The sequence below is a fragment of the Callorhinus ursinus genome, unplaced genomic scaffold (genome assembly GCF_003265705.2).
Source record: "Callorhinus ursinus isolate GAN/ISIS: 27379988/994484 unplaced genomic scaffold, GSC_fseal_2.0 scaffold20, whole genome shotgun sequence".
Classification (NCBI taxonomy): domain Eukaryota; kingdom Metazoa; phylum Chordata; class Mammalia; order Carnivora; family Otariidae; genus Callorhinus; species Callorhinus ursinus.
In genome coordinates, this window is record NW_027397082.1 from 4,509,533 (window position 1) to 4,529,793 (window position 20,261).

A 20,261-nucleotide genomic window follows, 5' to 3' on the forward strand; every position below is an offset into this window, starting at 1 on the left:
CCCATCTGTGGGTGGTCATCACTGTCCTCAGGGCGCCCACACTTTCATGATGGTAATCGCCCCCCTCTGCCGTCAGGGAGTTACAGAAGGAAGGGCTCAAGGAAATGACATCGGCAAAGGGTGAAACCATCTGTGTTGAGATGCATGCACTCGTGAAGGTGCCCTTTCCTCCAAATGTGTGGCCAGTGGTTCCCACTTCTGGGCTCATCATGCAGCTGCGTGAGAAAGTGAAGCAGATCGCCCCCCCCCCCCGACCAGCCTGCTTCGGGCATCTTCCCTCTGCTCCCCGCAGCTCACATCTCCCCAGAGGATGAGGGAGGGGCGGGTTGCAGGCATGGAGTGCTGGTGACCTGAAACTCCACACGTCCCCAGAAAAAGGGTCCCCCAAGGTGTTGAAACCAAGAGGTCACTAATCCTACGCGGCCAATGGCAGAGGGGCTGTTCCTGCTGCAGGCCCACCGTGCGCCCGGGACCGTGCAGTGCAGAGAGGGGTGTGGCCTCCGCTCCCTGGCATCCTCTGATCTCTGGATGGGCCCCATGATAATAAGCAAGAGGGCAAAATTTCAACAGTCCCCACGTAGTGGGGTAACTTCGACACGTTCAGGGTGTTTTGAAGAGAAGCTGTTCTCTAATCCAGAATCTCTTTGTTTCTTGCACCGATTTGGTCTTCAGGGAAAAAGGTAACGTACGTGATAAAGAAATAAAAGGGGACTCAGCCAAAAAGGTAACGTACGTGATAAAGAAATAAAAGGGGACTCAGCCTTCAGGCAAAAATATCAGCTTGAACCTCCAATGGGTCCAGGTGGTGCATGGCCCTAAATGAGCTTGTTTGGTTTTGCTGTATTCATAAAGCTTTCCTGCAGCTCCTCAAGACAAGAGACAGTCAATAAAACACCCTGTCCCCGACCTATTTCCCGCTTCCCTGCCCAGACAGTGTAAATGGCTTTTGGGAAAAACTCAGGTCGCCTTTGTAATGGGGGCCTGGTGTCCCTCAGCCGTCCGTTAGGGAGGGAGAGGAGGCGGCAGAGGGCCTGCTCTGCCCACTGCCCACTGGGCTTTCCTGCATTTCAAGGAGAAAACCAGGAAGGGCACAGGGTGAGAGGCAGGGCCCAGAGAAGAAGCAACACCAGCAGGACTCCCAGCACCTCATCTAGTGAGTTCCTCAACACACATCGTGTTCTGAGACTGCACAGTCCAGCCGGGCAGAGACGGCAGACCCCCAGTCACCACAGGGCAGGTGCATTGAGGCCAGAATGGGCGGGGGGAGCTCTGAGGAGGGTGTGTTCCTGAAGCCTGCTGGCCCAGGTGAAGTCCCACGAGGAAAGGCTGTGGACGGGGCCTTGAGGCCTGGCTGGGATCCCAGGTCTGACAAGGGCAGTTGCCTAAAGCCCTGGGCCCGTTCTCTTTCCAACATTCAGTGAGGTTCCTGACTTTATGTAAAATGAAGGCAGGATAATCAGTCAACCAGGTAGATAAACATCCTAAATGCAACCTAGCTCCTTCTGGGTATCAGTCTCTATGTGTCCTAACAGCCTGGGGAATCTGCATTCTCCCTAGCTATCAACAGCACGGAACATTCCATCTGGAAAAAGCCTTAGGGAATCCTTGCCTACTGGTTTTCACTCCTTTTTTTTTTTTTTTTTTTTAAGTTATGAACTTCTCTCTTCAAACAAAATGTTATAGGGAAGAGGAGCACATAACACAGCAAAGCAAAGCTACTCAGTCAAAATAGGTAACTGGGATCTTCTTTCCACATGAAAACCCCTGGGCCAAGTCAGCCCCTTGTTTTACACTGGGGAAACTGAGGCATGGAGCAGCGATCGGGTCGGTCTTGTACCACACTGAATCCCCAGCGCCAGCCTCGGTCCTGGCACATAGTAGATGCTCAGTCATTACTGGCTGGAAAGTAACATCTGGGAGGTGCTGACCACTTCTGCTCAGTCATCTCTGTTTCACCACACATGCAATTACTTTCTAAAGAGATTACAGGGGGCTGCAGCCGCAGAGAGGCCCCCTAATTGCCTATGTTTTGAATTTATAGCATTTGAAAGGGTCTCATTCTCTGATCTAAATGGCAAGAACAAAAGCAGAGCATAAAAGGGCCAAAGAGGATGAAAAGAAACCGCAATTTGTGTCCAAGGTGGAGGTGCCCTTTGTTGTCCGACTTCCAAGCTACTCCAAAGTTCTCTGCCCAACAGACGCACATCCATCTCCATGGCAACAAGAGCGCTGCGTCTGGGCCTCCCAACCCTGGACGGCCCCCTGTCAGCCTCGCCATGTGACTGGCTCTTCCTGGGACCTGGGTGGATGGGGAGCCGGAGGACCGACTCAGCCTGGCCCCTCTCTCATCCAGCTGTCTTATGGTTTTTTGTGGGGAGGAGGGGAATGGCCTGGGCCACCACCTCCATTAGACGTATCTTCACCCACTGTGCACCTGTCCGTCAGAGATGCTCTTCTTGAGGGCTATTCATCTAGCCCCAGAGTCAGCCAGGAGCTTCTAAAATATACACGAGAGGGGCCTTGCCTGCACCTGGCTGCATCAGGGAGGTAGACTCAAAATGGGCGCAGCACACGCACCTCTCGAGTCACAGCGGAAGAGAGGAAGACCAAATCAAGACAGCCTCCCGGATTTCTGTCTTGAGCAACTTGGAAGGCTGGGGCTGCCCCTCCCTGGATGGGGAAGAGCAGGGCCCAAGGGCAGGTTTGGGCTCCATCTTGAACATGTCAACTTGAGCTGCCGGGGAAGCAGACGTGAATCCGGAGTTCTGGGGTGAAGGACTGGAGATGGCTTTTATATCCACTAGAGACCACAAGGGAGGGAGTAGAGCCGAGGAGAAATGAAGGGTCTCGGGTGTGAACTCCGGAGCACAAGGGGACAGCAAAGGCCATGAAAGAGAGTGTCAAAGGGTATGGTGCAGGGGAAGCCAAGAGAAAGTGACAAACACAGGCTGGGGAAGAAGGACACAGCTGGGCATGGGGACCCCAGCATGCAAAGAGGGGAGCTGGGAAAGAATGCCTCCCACCCCTTGCATGCTGGGCTGTTGGCTACAGAATGCACCACACCTGGGTGGGGGGTCACATCCTGCCTGAGCCCCCACGATCCAGACCACCCCGGAACCACTGGGAGACCCATTGAGAGTGTCCTGAAAACTGAGGCTAAATACACCCTTTCCACCTCGCAGGCAGTGAGGGGGGGGGTGCTGGAGAAAATGGAAATGTGCCATTTTCTGCCTCCTAGTCATAGTAATGGGCACAGTTAGAATTTTTTTTAAGAGCTTGCAAAGCTGGACACTGGGCTACCACACTTTCCATGGGTCATCTTGTTTGATCCTCACAACCCTTTGAGGTAGGTACTAATTTTATGTCGATTCGACAGGTAAAGGAACCTACCAAGATTCAAGGCTGGCCAAGGAGGGTCTTAACCACTAAGCCACACTGCTCCTTGCTGGTCAGCATGACACCGAGGGGTGCTCTGGAGGAAGTTTCCAGATGGCTGGCCATCTGATTGCCTTCCTCTTCACCCTTTCTATCGGTCACCTTCTTTCTGGGCATCTCTGGAGAGCGAACTGTCCTACCACCTGGTAGAAACCAGGGCACGGATCTTGTTAGGTTATTTTAAGGTTATCTGACTGTGTGCGCAGGCTGAGGTGGCAGGAAGGGACGTGATGCCCCGTGGAAATGTGGCTGGACCTCTGTCTGGACAGGATGCTGGAAAAATCAGCAGATGGCTGGCTTAAGAGGCTGTCCCTTTGGACATCCTTTTCCTTCTCGGCTGGGGTGAGGGGGAATCTAGGTTTTATGGATGTTTATTCAACTTAAGGGGCCCTCCTAAAAAGAATGCAAAATTACCCAATCCAAACCAGATGAGAACACGTATATTTGTTTAGAATGAGAACAAATAACAAATTCCAAGGATGACAAATACAAAAACACGCCCCTGTGTGACCACATTGTCAGAGCGTCTCTTGGCCTCGGAAGGTCCCTGAGCTTCTGTTTCCTTCGTCTCCAGGTAGATCACCTCTGTCCTTCACGCTGACCTTGATCGGAGTCAGTGGAAGTCTCGGATCCTCATTCTAGGGCTTGGTGCCGCCCACCCAAACTGGGGAAGGGGCAGTATTAGAGAAGCGCGCTGTCTAGACCGCTGCTCCGAGGACAAGGGTTCACAAATGTGCTGCCTCCCCAGATGTCCGCGGCGGGGGAAAGGCGAGGAGCCTCCTCTTCGGGGACCGCAGCGAGGACTGTAGTCCGAGGCGTCCACTCTCGGGGGTCCATGGCGGCAGACAGGATCCTCCGAGGCTCCCTCCCGGAGGTGCGGAGCCGCGGACGCGCCACCTGCTGGCGTCGGAGCGTGGGGCTCGAGCGGTCTGGTGGCGCCACCTGCTGGCCGTTCTGGGGAGCAAGGTCCAGCCGCCGGACACCGTCCTAGGGTCCTGGTGGCAGCGGTTCCTCCTTCGGTTTCCCCCACCCTATGAAGCTCCGAGTCCCCACCCACCTGGCAGCACCGGCCAGGACAGATTGTCTTTCCCTGGGCAGCGCTCGCTCTCGCAGCCCCCAGGCTCCGCGGGAATTGGGCCTCCTTCATCGTTGACCTTTCCCCATGTCTTTGGCTGGGTCATCTTGAGAGAACTGCTTAATGTCCTAGAACAGCAGTTCAGTTTCTTCTTCTGTTAAAAAAAGGTGGGGCTGGAATCTAACAATACCATGTGCTGGGCTGATGCACAACTGGGTAGGGCGACCTCCACGGCTGCCGGGGCAGCGCCTCCCAAAGGCTTTGGTCCAGGTGCCTAGATGTCAGAGATGCGCTGTGCATCTGCACCGGGAGGTTCTGCCCCCTGAGTCGCAGATGCAGTAGGTGATCACCGAAATACTTCCTTCTGCCTCCAGTCCAGGAGCTTCCGGGCCACTTCCAAGTCCCCTAACTCCCCACGCTGACTCTAGCCAAGCTGAAACCCTGCAGCCATTCCTAGAGAGCCCAGTGCTGCTGGGGAGTTTGATCATCAGCCCCCAGGTGAGGCCTGGCCAGGCAGGAAGCAGGCTCCCCTAATCACCAAGACATAGCCTGAGTTTGGAGAAGACAGAGGGTTAGCTCTTTTGGGGACAGGATCCATTCCAGTCTGCAGGAGGCCTGCCTGGCCGGACTACCCCTGCAGTGTGCTTTCCCCATCCAGGAGACCTCATGCCTTCCCCCAGGTGACTGTCCCCATCGGCTGGTGACACTCGGGGAGGCTCTGAATACAGCAGTTAGAGCAGTGGTTTTCAAGCTTGAGAATGAAACTTTCTTAATCAAACATCAGAATCCTCTGGAAGGCTTGTGAAGACCGCCAAGCTCACTGTCCAGTATTTTGGTCCAGGAGGTCTTGGATGGAGCCTGAGAATCTGCATTTCCAACAAGTTCCCAGGGGATGCTGATGCAGGTGGTCCACTGAGAGCTACTTTAGAGTCAGATTAGACCTGGGTGTGAATCCTAGCTTTGCCACTTCCTAGCGGTGAGTCCCTGAGCTAGTTACTCGGCCTCGGCTTCCTCACCTGTAAAATGGGCACCATTCTCTCAGCACTGCAGGGAATGTTATATAAGACGGTGCACATGAGGACTCAGCTCCGGGCCTGGATGTGGTAGGTGTGCGGTAAATGCTGGCTGACCTCCTTTGGCACCTAGTCGTGCCCTCGGTCCCCCTATATGTATGCGGCTGACACTGCAGAGCAGGCTAGGAAGATGACAAGGGAGCAAGAACACTGATGATGGGGACCCTGGGGGCTCAGTTGGTTAACAGTCTGATTCTTTATCTCAGCTCAGGTCTTGATCTCAGGGTCATGAGATTGAGTCCCTCATTGGGCTCCACGCTGGGCATAGAGCCTACTTAAGAAATAAGATTAAATTAAATTAAATTAAATTAAATTAAATTAAATTAAATTAAATCTAAAAAACAATGATGATGGAAAAAGACACCATCTTTAGCAGGGCAGACCTGAGTTTGGAGAGGGCCCAGCTACAGTACTGTAACCAAGGCAGGGATTAGAGTGGGTGCGGTGGGGGTGTGGGGGAGACTGTGGTGGTCACTCCCAAGAGTCCAGGGTCACTACCCAGAGGAGGTGCCATGCGCGCTGAACCTCAAAGATGAGTCTTCGTCTATCCTGGATGAGAGAAAGGCATTCAGGCCAAGAGAGCAGCTGGTTCTCAACTGACCACACACTCAATCACCCCAATACCCCACTACCCAGGTGGCACCCCAGACCAATGACTGAGTCTCTTGGAGAGGGGAGGGAGACACATGAATTCTTTGAAGCCCCTTGGGTGTTAGTGTACAGGCTAGGTTGAGAAGCCCCTAGCAAATCCTTGGAGGAATGGATGCACATTCCTGCACAGGGATGCAGAAATAAATAGCTCAAGGTGGCTGGAATATGGGGTGCATATGGGCAAGAAATGAGGACCAGGAAGGCATGCTGGGCCATTTCCCCAGAACCGCAGAACACCCACTAGCAAGTGCAATAAGCAAATGATCGTGATGCTTAATTTACATGATATGTATCCCTGACAAACTGCATGTTTGCATTCGAACAGGACTTGCTATTGCCTCCAGAAGGGAGTGGCTGAGAAATTCGAAACCACCTGTAATTACCTCCATGTTTCTAGGATGTACCTGATTAATCTTTGGAATCCTCTTTGAGAGTGGAAAGTAACAATCACTCCATAAATGTTGGTAGAACTGAATGAGCCTTGAAGAGCCCTTTGGTCCGGTCATGTGCTCTCATTTGAGTGGCCGGTCTGGATTGACCTTTGAGTTCAAGGGGTTTTGCTGCACCCGGGCCGCTGTGATTTCAGGGATGTCAAGAAACCCCATAAAAGCCCTCATCCTGGTGAGCGGCTGCCTGAAATCCCACTTTCAGTGCTTTTTGTCTCTCAGTGGTTCTTGCTTACGCCTTGCCAATTCCCTTTCCTGAGGCAGGTCTTAAAGTGTTGAAGGGGCAGGAACCTCATAGTTGTGGGGAGGAGGAGGAAAGATCCAGAAAAGAAGACCCGAGGCCCCTCTGAGAGCTGGCCCTTGGCAGTGACCTGAACCTAAGGCAGAATAGAAAAGGTTCAAAAGGTAGGTGCTTCCTTTCCTTTCTAATTGGAACCTCCTGGCACTTTTTATTGGTTTTTGCAATTTTTGTGCTATACTCTGGAGCAAAGTTCACCACTTACCCAGGGACTCATTTTGTGAATTACCAGATTTCCAAGATTCTCTCAAAGAAGTTTTCCAGAAACGTTGATTCTCTCAAGACATTTCTCATAACCAACCGAGGAACTAGGAAGACTCTTGTACTACCCCAAGCATGTCCACACACTGATTTGTTACATCCTCTCCCCGGCTGGGCTTCCCAGGAGTGACTCTGAGACAAGGATTTGTGTGCAAGTGGGTCATTTGGGGGTGATCTCAAGAGAAATGGAGAAAAGAAACCGAGATGAAGGAGGCCAAGGCAGGCGATGTGGATGAGCAACTGAGGTTCCATTCCACTGGGGAACTCGGCAAGACAGTGTTGGATACGACCCAGAGTCAGCCCGTGGGAGGGGCAAGCAGCTGGGCACCATCCATCCACCTGTTCCTGTCAGTTGTTGATTGAGGGGTACGCCCAGGAGCGCTCACCCGTTGGCCCTTCTAGCCTGCCCCGCATAGGCCCGTGCTTTAGTGACTAGGGACAGTTCTCAGGCAAAGGAAGCTGGAGTCCCAGGGCATAAGAGTGGGGCATCCACAGCATCTGCTATAGAGCTCAGCTCATTCACGTGCCAACTCAATCAGGAACGGCTCAGGAGCATATCCCCCTCACTGAGCGCCAACCCTCTCCTGTACCAACCATCCACCCGGGCATCAACATTTGCACACACCTACTCTCTCAGGAGGCACCAGCCCTCCACCCTAGTGACAACACTGGTCTACAGAGAATCTGGCAGTTGAAATAGCCCAGGCCCCTGAGAACACAGGTGACAATCCCACCCTGGCCTCAGTGCATTTTGGGTGGGCCAGGATTGGGCTGACCTTGCACACATCCATGAAGCCATTCAAGAAAAGAGGTGGTTCAGACTCACTCTCTTTCATCAAGGGTGAACAGGCAGTAGCTCGGGAAGATGTTAATGGAGCTGAAAGTACAAATTGCAAGAGCAATGGTAATTTTTTTTCTGGTGACTCAAGAAAAGCTGTGATATTCATAAGGTGCTTTCATCTACATCAGGTGGGACATTTGAAAAATGAAGGTGGGGCTCCAATTAACCGGGCTTTGGAGGATGGTGATAGTTTTTATCTGACGTCTTGATATGAAGGGCATTAGCCATGTTTCTGCAGGGCCTCAGGACCCAAATCAGCCCACATGCAGGATTTGTCTCTAAGCCCCAAGGTCTCAGGGGACAGGCTGCAGGGACACCAGTTCCAACTGCCCTGGCCCCCAACAGACAACGCAAGGAAACCAGCTCAGCTGGTGTTTGTCACACAAGAGATGGCATGGATTTCACTTTTTAACAGGGTGGTAAAAGACCCCTTTTGCAAAGAACAGCACGAGATTTTTGTAGATGTGAATCAGCCTGTTTTGCACCAACTTGAAAGTGATGCACACGATCTCCATCCCAATGATGATATAAATGGAGAAGAACAAGAAGAAGTGGGGGTGTTCTAAAATGGTATCCCCGAACCCAACGGTGGTCAGTGTGACGAAGCAGAAATAGAAGGCGTTCTCGAAGTCCAGCTTCTTGTCCCAGATGGGGAAGACGGCGGCCGCACAGGAAATGTAGGCGAACACAGGAGGGCGATGACCCGGAGGGGCACGTCCAGCTTCTCCACCTGCCGTCCCACCTGGTCCAGATTGCTGATGACCGAGTCGGAGAGTCTTCCTGACACCAGCTCGGGACACGAGTTACTCCTCTCTGCGGCCCGCGGGGGCGGGTGCAGCATGTTCCGTTTCTCTCGTGCAAGAAGTCTCTCGAACAGATCCGTGTTGCTGCTTGGGGTGGACGGACACGGGCCGGGTTTGGGGCCCGGAAGCTCTTGGGCATCTGTGACGATCCTCGGGACAGCCTCGCCCGCGGGCATGGCGGCCGGCTTTCTGCAGAGCAGGCGGGAGCACCAGTAAGGGGAGGGGAGGTGGGAAGAACGGGAGTTTTTGGAACCGATGGTAAGACGTGGACAGGATGGTGGCCAGGATGTCACCCGTGTCCATGAGGACTAGGAACATCAGGGGGATGCCAAAGAGGGCGTAGAGCATGCACAAGAATTTGCTGAGCCTGGTGACTGGGTAGATGTGACCGTAACCTGAGAAAGAGGACAGAGCCCAGGGTGGTTGTCTGCTCTCCCACTCCCCCTGAAAAGAGCTTTAAAGAGACCTCTGTCATTTCTCCTCCCTGGTGTGACAGTTTACACAATGTGTTTGAAAATATTCAGCTTAAAGCATTCATCCGCCATCTGGCCTTGGGCTCGCTTTGGTAGGAGGAGTGACAGGTGAAACTCAGCTTCTCTTTAGGATAAGGAGCAATTCATGTCCAGATCTTTGACCCAAGATGTCCTTGGCAGGGGACAAGCATGTCTGGGAGTGAGCTGATCGGTTTTCATTTTGCTGCGGCCATACCTAAGCATCCACATAGCAGGATGAATGCAGGGGAGAGGCCGTGGACAGCTTTGCCATCAGACCCACCTCCTCCGTCCTCCACGAAAGCACCTGTTGTTAAGAAGCCACTGTTGTCCTCCCCAGGATGTCCGGCCCTCCGTTTCTTTGTTCCTCTGTAACGGGCTATTAGTATTTGCCAACAGTGTACAGCAGTGTGCACAGCATGTGGGGCAGTGGAAGGATGGAAGGAATGAAATGCAGTTGCTGCCCTCAGAGCCACTGTGGTTCAGTAGATTAGACAAACACTTCCAAACGCTAGTGAAGTGGTGAGGATCCCAGCATCTAGAATCTTACCAACCTGAGTTCGAATCCCAGCTCTGCCATTTGCTAGAATGTTACTTGACTTTGGCTCACATTTTCAAGTTTCTTGTCTGTAAAATAGGGATGACCATCCTTGCTTGGTATACTGACCAGCTGGAAGGATTACGTGAGCCCAGGGACTGACCCATAGTGGGCAGCTGAGAAATGTTGGCAGCCCTGTCCTCAAGCTGAGAATAGCTGCTGGTCACGCTTACTATGGGCTGGTGTTGACCCACCAGCAGAGGTAGACATCGTTAGCACCATTCACAGGTGGGGAAACTGAGGCTTGGAGAAATGGAGCAACCCAGCCAAGAACATTCAGTGACCACGAGTGGAGTTGGCAGCCAAACCCCTAGGCCCACCCCGCTGCCACACCAGCATTCATCCGCACTGGGCCGGGAGCACCCCAGGGCATGGAACTTGGCAATCCTTACGAACCAGTCGACCAAGCAAAGGGAGGGGTGGGCTGCGGCTTCCGTGCTCTTCAGGAGCCCCTCATCCTTCCATCATCCCAGCCCCGACCCTCCTGTCTACAGCAGGGCAGGAGCAGAGAGGTGTCAAACCCCACAGCCCAGGTAGTTGGATCTTCTGGAGTGAGCGAGCTCAGTGACTTCAACAAAGTGAGGGAAAAGCTTTTCTATTAAATGCCTGTGTTTAATTTATGATGTCATAAAGGATGATTAATACAGGAAAACTAGGCCAATTGTGTAAATTGATTGGAAGGCACTTGCTAGGCTGGCTAAGCCCCAGCCTCCTCCAGGGCTGTAGCTCCCTGTGGCTGACTCTGGCCTCAGGCTCTGCCTTCCAGGAGCCCACACATGTTCAAGTTGCCCACCCTCACCAGGGTCCTGGGAGAGGGCTGGGGACCTCAGAGGGTCTAATCAGTTGGCATCCACCACAAAGCACTCCACACCGCCCTTGGCTGACTCCACGAGGCACCATTTGGTGGCAGGGGCAGTTAAATCTGAATGTACATTCATAGGGTATGTGCATATTGAGCGCTTACTGCATGTGCTGGGGACACAGTGGTGAGATATCCAACCTTGCTGAGCTTCTGGTTTAGGGGGAGAGGCAGATATGAATCAAACAACCACACTAGTGAGTATGCTATGGCAGATGGAGATCAATAACAGGACATAAAAGAGCAGACTGTTCCATGAGCAGTTAGAACAAAAGCGCCCATCCTGGATTTGCATTTATTGAGCACCTACCTTATGCCAGGCACTTGTGGGTGGGGTTGGGAGTACAATGAGAAACAGGCAGAAATCCTGCCCTCTAGGACTCCTAGTTGAGAATGAAGCAAGGCCTTGAGCTTAGTTCTCCACCATCAGCAGGATGTGATGAGGACCTGACAGGTGTATGTATGTCCCAGGGGACAGGAATGGGAGCCGCATTGCTTCACCCTCCCATTAGAAACCCAGGCTTGTTCCATGGGGCAGGACTTGTTGAGACAGTGCCAAGGCTTCCAAATGCCTCTGTTTCCCCTCCCTGTTCCGTGAGGGTCACTAGCAGCTCCGGTCCTCCCCTCTAGGAGAGGAGGTTGCAGAAGTGGCCTCAGTGCCTTGTTCAATAAAAGGGGTTCAATAAAAGCCCAGAAGCACTGAGGCGATGAAGGTGGGGGTGGGGACTTAAAGGGGAAGGTGGAGAAGAGGAACAGAGGTGGCCATGGCGGGATGACCACCTGCCCAGTTTGCCTGGGGCTGAGGGGTTTCCCAGAACACCCTATTTTCTGTGCTAAAACTGTGGCAGTCCCAGGCAAACTGGACAGGTGGTCACTCCAGCCATGAAGAAAGGTGTGGAAAGAGTCTCTAGAGCAGGGAAGATGAGGGAGGAGGGCACCTGGAGCCTCTACTGGAGGGGCAGGAGCTCAGAGAGGCCTGGCCACGGAGTTCTGGTAGAGCCCAGCCCTGAGTGTCAGCAAAGATTCTTGTGCCAAAGCTTGTCATGGGCCCCACATAGCCATCAGTCCTTAGGATGTCAGCAACAGCCATGAGGGCCCAGAGATGGGGACCACCCTGTTTTCTAGATGGTGGATGAGCCCCCTGGGTTCCTGTGCACGCCCCGGCAAGTCAGGAGAGGCTCCACAGTAGAAACCTCTCAGCTTCCAGGAGAGGGTCCCAGGGTCAGATCTATTTTAAAGAAAAGAACATCCCATTTCTAGGATAAAGTGTCTTTTAGAGTGAAAATTCCCTGCATAGCGAAATCCCTAATGCCTGCAACCACTATTATTACCGCATTTAATGGACAAGGAACAGGGAAGTCAGGTGACCTGTCTGGGGTGGCGCAGCTCAAAGCCGACAAGGGTGTGCACCCCTTACCTGAAGACTTCCCCTGTCCACCTGCCACCCCAGTGTTCTCCTTGGCAAAGGTGAATTTAGTGGATTTAAACTAGAGGTGACTGCCTCTAGGTAGAACATGTTTAGAGTCCAGGAGATATGCCATATTCCAGAAAATGCATCAAGGAAGCAAATCTCAGAGAGCACACGGCCCCTGTGAAGGAAATTGTATTAACTGTACCAATTACTGAATGCTGAAATGCATAATGGAAAATCCTATCATTTCTTATAACATATTCATATATTCCAATACGGTCGGTCAATCCACTCCACTTAGGCTGTGAGTATTTAATAGTCCATGCACTTTACTTTCTTTCTTTTTTTTTTTAAGTAGGCTCCATGCTGGGCATGGAGCCCCCCCACCCCCAACGTGGGGCTTGAACTCATGACCCTGAGATCAAGAGTCCAAGGCTTAACGGACTGAGCCACCCAGGCGCCCCCACGTGCTTTACTTTCTCATCCAGGGGCACTGCCCCAGTTGGAAATGACTGGGGATTGACCAACCTCACACCTGCCAGGTGTCCCTTTTTCAGCATCAAGGCCAGGTACACTAAGGGTGACCCAAAGATGTAGGGCAGGAAGCATTTCCAACACTGCTATTGATTACACGCAGTGGAGAACCTCCCCAATATCCTTTTCCAGTTGTAATTACTGGACGGCATGATATCCTAATTGATTTGATAGGAGCATCGCTTTCTTGGGATTTGAACCAAGATAATACATTTCCATTAGATCAGTGGTTCACAGCCTGGACTCCCATTAGAATCACCTGGAGGGCTCTGAAAAATACTGAGGCCTGGGGTTGTCCCTAGAGACTCTGACTTGATTGCCACGGGGTCCAGGCTTGGGAGCTTATAAAAGATAGCCAGATGATTGCAATGTGCAACCAGGACTGAGGACCCTCGCACAGGGTCAGTGTTTCGAAAACGTTAGCGTGCATCAGCATAACCTGGAGAACTTGTTAAATACAGATGTCTGGGACCCACATCCATAGTTTCTGGCTCAGTAGGTCTAGGATGGGGCCTGAGAATTCATTCTCATTTCTAACAAGTTCTCAGGTGATGTTCATGCATGCTAATGGGTCCAGGGACCACTGCATTAGATCAGTTCTCAACGGGGACAGTTTGCCCGCCCCCCCAGGGGACATTTGGCAACGTGGAGACAGCAGGGGAAGAGGTGGGGGCATCGGGTGGGTAGAGGCCAGGGATGCTGCTAATCATCCCACAATGCACAGGACAGCCCCTACCACAAAGAATCATCTAGCTCGAGCTGCCCACAGTGCCAGCCCAGAAAGCCTGCGTTAGATTAATCCCCAGAAGTTCTGGAGCAAAAGGGAAACAAACTGAACCCCTTTGCTCATCTCCACTATTTTCCTTGGGGCTACCGTTTCCCCCGCACGGTTGCTCCACTGAGCTGCGGGTTTCCCTGGAAAGGCCAGCTGCGCCCTGCCCCTACCTTGCTGGCTGTGACCTCCCTCTCCAGAGCCTCAGCTCTCTGCTAAAGGCCACAGCGCCTACCCCACAGGACTGTCGTGTCATGAGGATTAGATAAGATCATGCGTGTAAAGGCTGTGTGCGCCATGCCCAGTGCTGGCAACAGCTCGGTACTGCAGTAGGTAGTAGTCGTCTTTCTGCGGGTTACCTTTACCTCCCCGCGGGTAGCAGCGACGGAGGGGAAGAGACCGGCTCCGAAAGGAGCCACATGGGGGCGCTCTTGGACACAAACACGGGCCCATTCTGAAGCCCGTTGCCACAGACTCTGGTTGTTCTCCCGGCAACCGTTCCTTCCTCTTTCCTGGGGTACCCCTGCTCCCCCACCTGCTCTAGGGATAGAGCCAACCGTTCTAAGCCATTCTGGTGATCTAATCCCCTTGCCAGGACTGGCTTGGGGCTGGGAGGTTTCTATGCTGGTGGTGATGGCCATCCCTTTGTCTACCAGATGCAGTGAAGCCCCAACGGGAGTGGACATTGGTGACCTGCTGAGCAGGATGGGAGAGAACCTGACGCTCAGTGCCACGGCTGAGCTGCACACGGACCAGCCCCAGGGCTGTCTCCACCGGACTCCTTACTCCAGAGGGAACATGTTTTCCTTGCAGTTTAAGCCAGTTGGGTTGGATTTTCCGTTAATGCCAGCTGAGAGGATCCTGGCTGCCACTTACATTTATCCTCACACTGATCTGAAAGGCAGGACTGGGAGGCGTTACAGATGAGGGGACGAGGCTCAGAAGGGCCACATTGCTCCCTGATGCTCACACCACTGACCCAAGGTGGCCAGCCTCCAGAGTCCATAGCTAACCAGTGTGCGCCACCCCCCACATGGGAAGGAGCCTCAGCACGAGCACCCAGGCACGGCCGGGGCTCTGTGACCCTTGTTGGCCCATCCCTCTCAGGGACTGGTACTCTCTTGAATGAAGACAGGGCCCCAGGCCTTTTCCCTGGCCAAGAGGGGCCGGGGCTGAGCCATGGGCCCCACTCCCAGTGGGGATGCTGACCCAGGAGCTCCCGAGCCTTGGCGGAGGGCAGTCTCACCACCTCCACCCCTGGGACCCGCATCCCCAGCAGGGGACACTCCTGCCAGCCCTGGCATGGCCCCTCCGACCTGGCCCATCCTGCTACACTGCCGCGGAGGGGCTCTCAGTTACTTGAGCATCCTCAGAGGCAGGCCCAGTGACACAGCGCCCAAGTGCAAGAACAGCCCCAACCCCCCAGCTCAGGAGGCTACTGCTCCTGCCATGTCCCCCCCACTCCTGTCCGCTCTCTGTTTGGTCACCCAGGAGCCCACACCTCATGTGGCCCCCGAGAAGAGGATCTGGGGCCCCTTTAAATGAGCAAGTGGCCACTGCAGGGGGCAGCTGTGCCCCACACCCTCCCCTCTACCCTGGGCTCTGGAAGGGCTGCCCTGGGCCAGTGACTTGCACGTAAGGGATCTTTGCTTTCTTTGGGGGCTGAAGACACATGTAAACGAAGGGCAGGGAACGGGGTCAGGCTGGCTCCTTCTCTCCAAGTGCCTTTCCTTCCAGGCACTGGCATCAACTCCAGCCAGACACAAGGTCTCTCTGGAAATCGGAGCTGCCCCTGCCCCCCAGGCACAGGCAGGCTCTCCCTGGGGCTCCCTGGGCAGGGCTGGGCAGGGTCCCTGCAGCACCCCACAGATCTGCAAGGCTGGCAGGCTACTCTGGGGAAAGAGCACTGGACTTGAAGTCTCGAGGCCTATTCGTGGGCACCAGCTCTACTCACTGTGTGCCCTTGGCCCCTGGCAGCACCTCTCTGGGCTCAGGCTCCCCCACCTGATCCATAAAACCTCGCTGAGCTTTAAAGGAGGCAGCTTAGTACAGCCCCGGGGGGTAACTGTTAGCACCCATTACCCCCGAGGTCCTTCCTCCCTCCCCCTCACTGTTAGTGCTCCTAGTCCTGCGCTCGCCCACCGGCCCTCCCCACACCACACCCCCGCTTCGTTGCTCCCCTCCGTTCCCTGGGAGTCAATTGCCATCTATATGCTGGTGACTCTGAAACTCAGCTCCGCAGCCCTGCCCAGGGCCCTGAGCCCCAGACCCGCATTTCCAGCAGTGCTGGGTGTCTCCCCTCGGAAGTTCCACCGGAGCCTTGACCTTGACTGGCCCTGAATCATCACTTCCATCCCCCGGCCCAGCATCCTCACCACCCTCCCCGCAGCAACCTGCCGGTCCCATCCAGCAAAGCTAGAGACTGCGGTGCCTTCCTCATCCCCCAGGTATCCAACCACTGCAGACTTTCCTGCAGCCTTCCTCCAATCCACCCCTCTTCTCCGTCCTCATGACCATGGTCCTGGATGAGGCCATTGCCATCATCACTCACATAGGCTGCCACACAAGCCCCCCTACCGCTCTCCCTGCTGCCAGTCTTACCCCCTCTGATCCCTCCCCCCCACGCTACAGCTGGGCTGATCCTTCTGGAACGCTGAGCTACCGTGTTCTTCCCTTGCTTAAAACCCTCTAGACATTCCCCACTGCCCTCAGGATGAACCCAACCTCTTGGCCCAGCTTGCAGGGCCTTCCCGTGGACTGGCCCCTCCTCTCCCTCCCACCCCTTGTCACCCCTAATTAACCTTACCGTGCCTACCACTCCTTCTGCTACTGGGCCTTTGTCTTCACGCCCACCTTCCCCCACACTGGTGACTCCTGCTCTCCTTGCCTGACTCAGCATGGCCGGCATCCCCTCCCGGGAGCCTTTAAAATGTTCTTACCACTTCAGTCTTGCCTCTTGGACCACCCCCAAGCCTGGGACAGCTGCCCCTACTCTGCGCTCCCACGATACCCCGAATACTTCGCGTGCTGACCACGTTCGATGCCTGGGAGTCCGCGCTGGCAGGCATCACTGGCAAGAGGTTGTCGTAGGAGAACATTCAGCCAAGGGGCAGGAAGGGGCTGAAAGGCATCCCCTGCCTTGCTCCCTGGGCCTCCACCTTGGCAAGGGGCTGCACCCACCAGGAGAAGGGCACTCTTTCCAAATTCCCACCAGCAGGAGCCCCCACCTTAGAAGCCAGCGCAGCCCTGCTCACTGGCATGGTGGACCCCACACAGAGGCAGCCCCCCGTCACCATTTCTTGACCTAGTGAACCGAACATTCCACCTCCCCAAGGGGCCCCAGCCTCCCCCTTCTCCCTCTTGCTCCCCCACGTCTCTCTCCCAGGCCTGCCTCTGCCCTCGGACTTACCCACAGTGCTGATCACTGTGCAGCAGAAAGAGTGAGCTCAGGAAGGACCGGTCCGCAAACCTGCTAAACCAGTGGGGCTTCACCTTCTGCAGCAGCGCCCCAAGGTCCTGTTTCCTGCCTTCCTCAACTGGGGAAAGAAGGGACCAGAGTGAGGCAGAGGGTTTTGCTCCAGACAGGTCCCAGCACACGCAGGGGTCTTCCCCAGGGACCAGCACGCCCCCTGCCTTGTGGCCCCTTAACGCCAAAACCTGGTTCTGCGTTTGCTGTCTCTGCACTTAGTTCCTGCATTTAGTGCCTTCCGAGATAACAAGGCCACACACACACACACCCCCCCCATGAGAGGACCCCCCCAGGGAGAGGCCCATGGGTCTGGCCCAAGCTCAGCCACAGGATTGCTGTGTGGCCTGAGGGGGCTTCCTGAAACTTCTGAGCCTCTGAGTCTTTTGCTTTGCAAAGGGGCATTCTACTTCGGCTCAGTCTCTCTCACAGGGTTCTTGAGAATTGAAAGCAAGATGGGTCTCATGAAATGCAAGCTCTTATATGGATACAAACCATCCCCACTCCGGGAGGTCATTACGCCTGATGGCATTTGGTACTCACACTGGGATCTGCGGGCACCAAGGTGCCTGAGGATTTCTGGGAAGCCTTGACTTTCACAACATCTGACCCAGGGCCAACAGAGCAGGACTGGGGCCCTGGTTCCTCAGGGAAGTTCCCGCATAGTTCTGTTGGCCTGGGTGGCCAGTGGGCTTTAGGACCCCAGAACAATCTTGGGACTCTGGCACGCAGCAGGAAGTCAGTACTTATGTGAAAGGGTGCTGACCTGGGAGTCCAGACATCCTAGACCCGGCTCTGACCCTGAGTAGCTCCCACAGCCGTGGATAAGACGCTTCTTTCTGAGCCTGTTTCCCCACCAGGGAAGCAGCATGACGTGGCTGTGGAGTCCAAATGCCTGGGGTGGAATCCTTGGCTCCACTTTGTAGTTTGTGACCTTGGCCAGTTGCTTAACTCCCAGAGCCTCTGTTTCCTAGTGAAAGGGGTCAATTCATACAGGCCCCTGGGGTTGGCATGAGGATTAAGTGGGATAACACAGGAACGTGTTCAGCACAGGGTCTGCACTTACTGAGCATTCTAATCTCCAACAAAAATCAGTACAAAATGGGGTTGGAGGGGTGCCTGGCTGGCTCAGTCAGAAGAGCATGCGCCTCTTGATCTCAGGGCCATGAGTTCGAGCCCCAAGCTGGGTGTAGAGATTATTTTAAAAAACAAAAACAAAATGGGGTTTGGAGCAGTGCTAAATTCCCCTTGTATTCTGTGTGTCAGAATCTTTAAAAACTGTAGAAATAAGATTCCCAACCCAGCTCTGGAAATCCCGATTTAGTGGGTTTGGAGAAGAGCCTGGAAATGTGTATTTCAGACAAGCTCCCTGGATGATTCTGATGTGTGGCCAGGGTTGGGAAGCTCTGAACTTGTTACCATCAGAGCCAGGGGTGGCTCAGAGTCCGGGAGGTGGCGGTGGCAGAGGACATCTCCTGGGTCAGCTGAGCAGGCGTGTGTCTGTCTGGGACAGATGCAGACAGAAACAGTAGGACCCTCCAGGGAGGAGAGCCTGCCTCCTGTGACCAGCCTCCTGTCGGCCTCAGCTGAAAGAACCTGCTCGGAAGCAAGGTCAGGCCCATGGAAGGAGCTGTGAGCAGCCCCTGTTGAGGACCTACCTGTCACACCAGGGACATCCTTCCCCTCACTTGTGGAGGCTGTTTCTCCTTTGTCTTTTATTTTATTAACTCTCTATATTTTTATTCTGGTCTATTAAATACATATTTGCAAGCTTTGGGGAATAAGGCAGAGCAGTAATGAGTGACTAAAGACAAATGAAATGCAGTAAGGAGATAGGTAAAGAGCCTGTGCCTTTCAAGAGGCTTCGTGTGCTTTATCTGCTTCCCACAGGGTCCCTGTGATTGGCAGGCCTGAGACTGTGGGCCCCCACCGTCCAGCACACTGAGACCCAGAGAGGGCAACAGCTCTACCTCAGATGGCACAGCAAGCTGGGGGAGCAACCAGGACTGAAACCGGGCCCCCAAGTTACCAATTCCCTTCCCCTGAGTCTGACGGTAGAAAAGGCCATTGGGAACAGGAAATGGGAGAGAAGGGGGCCAGGCTGCTCCTCCGAGGGGACCAAGCCCAGTTTAATTGTCCCTTGAATCCTAGTTCCTGTAAACTGAGTCATGGGGCCAGGCAGGCATAATTCGGAGGACCAGCCTGGGAACCCCCAGCCCCAAATCTACTCACCCATGTCCCCCAACCAACCTCATCAAATCTCCGGCAATCCATCCTCCTTGAAGCCTGGTCTGGGTGGGCTGGGAACTGAGGCTAAGGGAAGGGAGCGGGTCCTTCCAGAGCATGTACTTGGGGCTCAGTGCTTTCCCTACATTCTTCATGGCAACACTAACAGGCTGCTGTTCTCCCTATTTTCTGGAGGCGAAAACTGAGTCTCAGAGAGAAGTGGTTTGCCTGAGGTCCCACGCAGAGATGGGGAGGAATCAAGCTGAGGGCTCCCGGGGCCCCCCCCTCCCCTCAGCCTCCTGCAAGACAGCCCTCTGCTCTCCTGGAGCTGCCTCCACCCACGGAGAAAGGGCCCACCCCACCCAGGGGAGCCCCCTACCTGTTCTGTTGCATTTCAAGATGCCACAGAGCTCCACCAAGAACTCCTCAAACTCCGGGTCATTTGGCCCCAGGTTCTGGCCGCCCTCAATGGCCGAGAAGAGGACGGCACCCAGCAGCGCGTAGGTCACCAGGGAGCAGAGGAAGCAGAGGCGGGGGAAAAGCTTCTCCAGGGCCTCCCGAAAGCACCTCTGGGCCGGGGGTGGCCCTGCAGCCTCCATCCTCCCAGGAGCACTCAGAACAGGAGGAACTCGTGGAAGAGGCGGGAGCAGGCCCCAGCTGGAGGAGGAGGAGGAGGGACGGGGGAGGAACGGGAGCGCCCAGAGAATGGCGAGGCTCCAGCACTAAGTGGATGGTGCGGGTGCTTCCCCAAGGACTGGGGAGCAGCCGGTTCTCATCACGTTCAGTTACTTGGACGGCGCCCCCCTAGCACCCCAAATTGCTATTGATCCGCCGGCCGGGAGCTGTCCTGCAGGGGCTCTGGGTAGACGCTGTGGGGGTGGCTTTGTGCTTTGGCCTTTCCCATCTGGCAGCTGCAATTTTGACTTCCAGTTACCAAATTTGACTTTTGTCCTTCCTGAGGGTTGTCTGTGGTACCTGGTTTCTTGGACTGGTACTAATAATAGCAATGGCCACGGCCGGA

The 20,261-nt window shown here is 54.4% G+C and overlaps 1 protein-coding gene across 1 annotated transcript; it reads right to left on the minus strand.

Moving 5' to 3' along the window:
- Positions 1–8,481: 8,481 nt before the first annotated feature.
- Positions 8,482–19,839, minus strand: KCNK18 (potassium two pore domain channel subfamily K member 18). Its single transcript, XM_025880517.1, is given in 6 exon segments — positions 8,482–8,771; positions 8,774–9,102; positions 9,104–9,278; positions 16,958–16,986; positions 16,988–17,084; positions 19,620–19,839. Coding segments are annotated over 6 exon segments (1,140 nt in total).
- Positions 19,840–20,261: the final 422 nt, after the last annotated feature.